At 56.0% G+C, this 6,993-nt stretch overlaps 1 protein-coding gene across 1 annotated transcript in view; it reads right to left on the reverse strand.

Moving 5' to 3' along the window:
* Positions 1-771: 771 nt before the first annotated feature.
* SLC20A1 (solute carrier family 20 (phosphate transporter), member 1) overlaps positions 772-6,993 on the reverse strand; it is an 8,765-nt gene continuing 2,543 nt past the window's right edge. The window contains exons 4-10 of the mRNA XM_014958823.1: positions 6,396-6,492; positions 4,692-4,811; positions 2,801-3,049; positions 2,164-2,713; positions 1,877-2,062; positions 1,488-1,572; positions 772-1,058 (exon numbers count right to left, since the gene is read on the reverse strand). Coding sequence (XP_014814309.1) covers positions 852-1,058; positions 1,488-1,572; positions 1,877-2,062; positions 2,164-2,713; positions 2,801-3,049; positions 4,692-4,811; positions 6,396-6,492 — 1,494 coding nt within the window. The 3' untranslated portion in view covers positions 772-851. The remainder of the gene's footprint in view (positions 1,059-1,487; positions 1,573-1,876; positions 2,063-2,163; positions 2,714-2,800; positions 3,050-4,691; positions 4,812-6,395; positions 6,493-6,993) is intronic.

The following is a 6,993-nucleotide window of genomic DNA, read 5'->3' on the forward strand; positions in this document are numbered from 1 at the left end:
CCCCAGGGCTGGTAACAGGGTGAGGACCTGTCCCCCAGCTGCGGGGCCCTGATAACCCACCCCCCCCAAGAGCTGGGGTACAGCTGGTCCCATGACAGCAGAGGACATGTGGGGCTCTTATCAGGCACCCCAGCCCCAGGGCGTTGGTCAAAGGAAGGGCAGAAGAGAAGCCACAGGGCAGAACGTGTGAGGGGACAGCACCCAGAGCCACCCCAGCACCCCCCCCTCAGCACCCAGGATCACCAGCAGCACTGATGTACGAAGGAAATCTTTATTGAATCCGAGGTAGCAGCAGTGAGGGGGGGGTTAGGGGGTACCCCCAGGCACCCCCCCAGCAGGATGGGTGGGCAGTGCCTGGTAGCTGCAGCACTACAGAGATGGAGGCAAAGCTGAACACAGCACAGCCTGCAGTGGGGGGACAGCCTCCCCCAGCCCCTGAGCCCTCCCAGGAGGGGTGAGGACCAGCCCTGGTCCTTACAGAAGGAGCGATCACTGCCAGGGGATCTGAATTAAGTCGTTAAAAATAAGAATTAAGTGGCCTCCCATAACTGCTAATCTAAAGCTACAGCGCAGCACAGGAGGCTCACATGGGGGGGCAGAGCCTCAGCACTGCATCACCCGCTAGAAACTTAGCGCCAAGACATTTATATTAAAAAAAAAAAAACCAAAACAAAAAACTTCAGTGACAACACTATGCAGAACTGAGGAAGCCCCAGAGATGATGGTAGCCCCCATCCCACGCCGGGATAAGCCTTCCTGCTCCTAGATTCAGTGACAACACTATGCAGAACTGAGGAAGCCCCAGAGATGATGGTAGCCCCCATCCCACGCCGGGATAAGCCTTCCTGCTCCTAGAGGGAAGGCGGCAGCAGGGTAGCAGGAGCAGCCCCAGTGCTCTCAGGCCTCAGGACCATGTACTTGAAGACAGCCATGATGGCAGCGCTGATGAGACCCGAGATAGGGACAGTGACAAACCAGGCCATGAAGATATTGCGGAAGAGGCGCCAGTCCACTGCCTTCCTGGAGCGCAGCCAGCCCACAGAGACCACCGAGCCCACCTGCATGACGAGGCAGTGCTCAGCACGGCAGGGGAATGGGGTACCTCCCCATGCGTGTCCACCACTCCACAGCCCCTCCCAGGGATGCCCAGGGTCTTGCTCAAGCCCTTGGGGACCCAGCAGAGTGCAGGGTGGGGAGCTACCATCCCAGAGCAGTGGAGAGCCTGGTTCCCATGGCTGCTTGGCAGAGCCTAAAGGTCCATCAAAAGGGTTTTGTTCTCTCATCACCCCCTCAAGTGCCCCTTCACCCAGCCATGGGCAGCCGATGCCACCCCATTGAGATGCAAATGGCAGAGCTGGGAGTTGAAGGCCGGCCAGCAGCCCATTTTTTGAGACCTCCCACACAGCTCAGCTTTTTCAGCACTAGGATTCAGGGGAAGCCAAACTCACCCCGTGCTGGCACCATCCCCTCCTGCCACCCCCACCTACCTTGCAGTGGGTCGTGCTGATGGGGAGGCCAACATTGGAGGCAATCACCACTGTCAGGGCAGATGCCAGCTCGATGCTGAAGCCACTGCAGAGACAGAAAGCACATGAGCCCCCACAGGGCCCAGCTTGCCAGGCTGGCATAGCCCAAGCTGGGGCTGGGACTGCTCACTCCAGGCAGGGTCAGCTCCTCAACTCAGCTCTCCAGACCCCCAGTAGCCCCAGGCTGGCCCCACCAAGGGATGAAGGGAGGGTGTTATGGGGGCCACACACCCCCCAGGACCACCACCTGAGCCATGAAACCCCAGAATATAGCACAGAGAGGGGTTCTAGGAGCAAGATGCAGCTCTAGGACTGCCAGAAGCCTCCCCCTGCCCCAAAGCAGACCTTACCTTGATGGGGTGATGGGTGTCAGGTCCTTCCCCATTGTCTGGATGACTCTCCTTCCCCAGACCCATAAGCCAATGCAAATCCCCACACCTCCATAAAGCAGCAGCCAGATGGGAGTTGCCACCTTGGTAGCCACATCACCCGTCTGATAGACCAGGTACAGCGCGACCAGGGGCCCTATGGCATTGCTGGAAGAGAAAGGAGAGCTGGTCTAGAGGGCCAGAGGCTGTGGGCAAGGTGGGCACCAGCTCCAGTGAGCAACCTCACCACTCCTGCCAACTCAACTGACCTGACATCGTTGCCACCGTGAGCAAAGGAGCCAAAGCAGGCTGTGAGGATCTGCAGGAACTGGAAGAGGAGGGACACCTCGGGTTTGTCCTGGTCATGCCATTCTTCCAGGGAGCTACTGCTGCCCTTGCGGTCGCTGACGCCCATCTCCACTTGGGCTGTGTTCAAGTCCACGTCAGCAGCCGGGTGGGCATCAGCCACCGCATTGCAGTAGCTGGTGTAGCTGTCCATGCGGACCCTCTTCTTGGTGTCTGCCACAGGCCAGGTCAGCTTCTCCACCTCCTCACCCTCCTTGGTGCGGAGGGAGTCCAGGGGCATGCCACAGATGGCCATGGTGTAGGAGGTGTAGCTGTTGTTGCGTCGCAGAGGCTTGTCCCCCGAGTCCCCCATGCAGTCCCCCATCTTGGCCAGGTGCAGTTTATGCAGCAGCTCCTTGTAGAGGCCGGAGTCCTTGTGCACAGTGTGGTACTGGTACTGCCCGCTGGAGCTCAGCTGGTGGCCCACAGCCTGGCTGAACTGAACAAGGTTGCCATTGGGCAGCCGCACAGTTCCTGCCAAGACAGTGGGTGTTTAGCATTTGGGGTACCTGGGGTGGCAGGAGAGCACCCTGGCACCCCCACAGCACCCCCACCACTCACCGCCATCAATGCTGGTTTCCTTCAGGTCAAGCCTGGGGAGTTTCCCCTGCTCTGGGGCCTCCTCCAGGTCCCCCATGTTGAAGGAGACAGTCCTCTCCTCCATCACTGCCCGGTGGGTCACAGCTGACCCCACATCAGCAACAGGGCTCTTGACATCACCCAAGGGCACCTTGGTCTCCTCATGGTCCTCCTTCGGGGTGATGTTCTTCTCCATCAAGGGGCTTTCAGAAGGACTGGATTTGATTTCTCCTGGGAAGGGAAACAGGTACCATCAAATCCCCGGCCACCATCACACCCAACGCTACAAGCAAACCCCCACCCCTCACCACTCAGATTTATGGCAGCTAAATAAAATTTACAGCTTCCCCCTCATACTGAACTTTGGAAATTGCTGGGCAGTCACACCTTGTCCTGGGCATGACAGCCAAACCATCACAAGTCAACTCATCTCCTATTTTTAGACACCCCCCCACCCACACAGGGTGTGGTGAGCACCATTATGGGGCTTTTATGCCCATTCTTCTGATGGCAGAGGTTCCTCCTCAAGCCATGTTTGTCTCTTCCCCATTCCCAGAGGCCGTGGGATGCTCTGGACCTGCTTCTGGGGTGGTTGCAACTCCTGAAGCTGGTGGGAAGGTGCCCAGAAGAGCCCAGCTCCTCTGCCAGCCCATCGGCTCCAGCCTGCCGGCAGGACTCGCCGCCTGGGCTCCTCTCCAGCTCCCACTGGTGGGTGACAAACCCAAACAGGAGCTGGTCTCCACCTCCTGAGGGCAGCCTGGTTTCCTGTCCCACTGGAATTGCCAAAGCCAAGCAGCACCAAGCCCTGGAAGCAGAGGCTGTTACTCCCTCTCTACCGGGAAAAGCATGTTTTCTCCAGGTGAAAACATGAGGTCAGCTCCTTCAGACAACAACAAAAAACACCTCATCACAAACATGACCATTTCCCAGCCAGTCTGCTGGCTGCTGTGGCCTCCAGCCCCTCACCCTCTGCGAAGGCCCCTCCTAGACCAACCATCGGACCAGGACCGAACACCCTGGCATCCAGCCCCTGCAGAGCTTGCCCCCCACACACACCACCCCCTCCTCATAGCAACGCTCCCTGGCAGGCAGGAGAGGCTGCCTTGCAGGCAGGAGTTAAGCCAAAGCTCGAACAGCTGGAAGAATGTCAAGGACAGCCATAAAGCTGTTAGTCACACCCCAGTTACACCAGTCTGACAAGGACACTGGTTATCCCTCATCTCCAGTTCCTTAAGTGCCCCAGACGGCCAACCACATTTATATGCAAGACCACACATGGCTCCAGGAGAGCTGCCTGTACTTTTCAGGAGGCAGAGCTCAGGACTGCTCTTTTGGATGCCCTCCAATAGATTTTTTTAAATTTTCTTTTTTTTTTTTTTGCTACAGGGAAAGGATTCCATCAGCTTACGCAGCTTTAAACTTGTGATCTGCATCTGCCAGGCCAAAGATTGATCAGCAGGTATGCAGAGGATTAAAGGTTACACTGGTTAACAGGCAGGTTGTCTCCTGCCTCCTCTTCTTCTCTATTCAGAGAAATAGGGCTGTTTGTCCACTGTTCTGTGCTGTTCCAGGAGTGCTTGCCCTGCCTAGAAATCAGGGGCCAGATGCCACTGGGCAGCACAATGGCTACTTCAAGGGGGATTTTGGGGTCCCCAGAGCAGCATTCCAGCGCTGCAGTGGGAGTTGGCAGGGTCCAGCTCAAGGCGATGTGCCCCAGTGACTCAGGGTTTACAGAGCAGCTTAAGCGATAACTGACACTGAGGATCCCTGCTAATAACAGCCCTGCAGCTAATGAGATCTCCCGCTGGGAAAAGAAGTTGGTTAGTCTGAGCATGCCCTTCCCCAAAGGATTGCAAAGAGAGGCATTACTTACGTTCAATTTTCTTCTTCATTCTTGGACATACAAAGAACCAGACGACGAGAGCACAGACAACAGCACTCCCCGCCGAAATTAGGAGGATACCCCACAGAGGAAGTTTGTCAAAGCCCAGCACTAGGAAATAAAACAACGGATCTTTGAAAACCTCTGGGCAAAAGCCTCCTCAACATATGATGTTGCTCTTCCCAGCACAGGGACTCTGTCACCTGCAACATCCCTGAGCTAATTCACCTGCCAGGGAGAAACACTGTCAGAAAGCCATCACTGACTGCACCAAAACCTTACCCCACACAGAATTTCCCCCCATCACAAGCTAATCTTTCACATGTGCAGGCACTTTCCCCTCCCTCCCACAAAAAACCCCATCAGGAACTGATGACTGCTCTGAGCAAGGACGGGAGGCTCCTCACTTGCTGCAATGTCAAAGAAAAAAAAGCCACCCAGCCCTCCTGCTGCAGCAACCACACCGCTTCCCCCACGCAGGGCCTGGGCTGCTCCCAGGGGAGAGCCCCACATCTCCATTAACCCCTCCAGCTGCTGAGGGGAGAGAGTTCTCCTCCCTGAGTCCCTAGGAACTCATTTTAAGGCATTTGAGGTGTTCTGTGACCCAGTTACAGGCATTCTCACATGCGGTGTGACTTTTAGCAGAGATGTAGTGTTGAAGAGCCTGCTGCAGCCCCCAGCTGAGCTGTCGCAAGCACCTGATCCCCCAACTCCTGCTTTTTCTGCTGCAGGCAGTAACTCATTGCTCCTCATGCACCACCAGCAATGCCATGACTACTTCCCCCCCCACATCCAGCTCTTTGCTTACACAAAGCCCAGCTCGCTGAAGGCTACAAACCATGCACTTGCCAAACGCAGAGCTCACCCAGCCCTCCTGCAGCTGAGGACTCTGAATATTCAAACATGAATCCACCTCGAAGGTGCCCAGTGATAGGGTGATACTGGAGCAGCACTACCACTGCTCTGCAGCCCCAATGCCCCCTGCAGGACCACAGCAACCCTGCCCCCCACCCACCCTGAGGCAAGGGGAAGCCAACATCTCTCCAAACATTTTTCCAGCCACTGTTTACAGAGAAAGCCCTGTGGAGCCAGCACTGCCTGCCCTTACCACCTCCAACAACTCCTCCACAACAGGAAACCCATCTCAGACCGAAAACAGCTCAGGCCGAGTCACCCCAGCGGATGGAGGCACCCTCCCTGCTGAGCCGTGCCCCCCTACACAACAGCCAAACAAGCATTCCAGTTTGGCTTTTCAAAGCCCAAATGCTTCTTCTCAGTGCAGGTGCCAGCTCTTCTTGCCAGGGATAAGGAGTTTATTCTTAGGGACAAGGTGAATGGGAAGGCACAGCCTCCATCCCTCTCCTAGCCTCACTATGGGCAGCCCCAGGAGTCTCTGCAGCCGCAGCTGAGTTTTAGTACAGGTGAGAGAAGGGGAAGTCATGTTATCTGCCAGTCCTGGGGAGTCTAAAGAGAAAGGTCTGGAGGGGTTTAGTTTGAGCAGGTCTCTTTGGCTGGGCAACTATCTAGCCCAGAACTCAGCGCATGCTAGCCTGCAGCCTTCTGTAGCCGGCACAGGCCAGCCGCCTTCTAGGAGATTTCAGCCCTGTAAAGCAAAAAAGGGGTAAATCGTGCATTTAATGGAGGTTTTGTAAAGCATTTCAAAATTAAGGTGCAAGTAGTCTGTGGCATACTTACAGGGTGCGCCGGTATACATGATGGAGAAGAGGTTGATCCCCACAGTACAGGCATAGAAGATAGGCAAAGCTCGCAAGCCATTGGGGACAGGATCTACCTGCAAAACAAGGACCAGCGCTGGGAAGGACAGACCCTGGGGGTCAAGCAGCTGCTGAGGAGCAGCCTCATCCCACCAGAGGATTCGTGCCCTCATTGAGCTGCTGACAGCAGCCCCAATACCAGCCTCCCGTGACCTCTGCCAAGAGCCTGAGCTCCCAACAGCTTTTAGAGAACCCAGGGGCTGCCACTGTCTGTGCCCCCCACCAGTCCAGGGAGAAAAGTGGCAGGACACCAGGAGTGCCATGGGGCTCCCCAGGGTGGGACCAGCTATGTGTCCCACCACTCCCAGGGCTGGAGTATCTCATTGTGCCCGCAGCTGGGGCTGCCCAGCTCTCAAACTCTCTCCAGCCTCCAGCCACATGGATCTTTTCTTTCAACTCCCCAGGCACTTTCAGACAAAACCATTTGTCAAAGCTTTTACCTCTTTCCAGCTGACGTGGACAAAAAAAAAAAAAAAAAAGCCATTTACTCACAAACCAGCTTATTTAGCAACAACCCC

The sequence above is a fragment of the Calidris pugnax genome, unplaced genomic scaffold (assembly GCF_001431845.1).
Source record: "Calidris pugnax isolate Ruff unplaced genomic scaffold, ASM143184v1 scaffold244, whole genome shotgun sequence".
Lineage (NCBI taxonomy): Eukaryota > Metazoa > Chordata > Aves > Charadriiformes > Scolopacidae > Calidris > Calidris pugnax.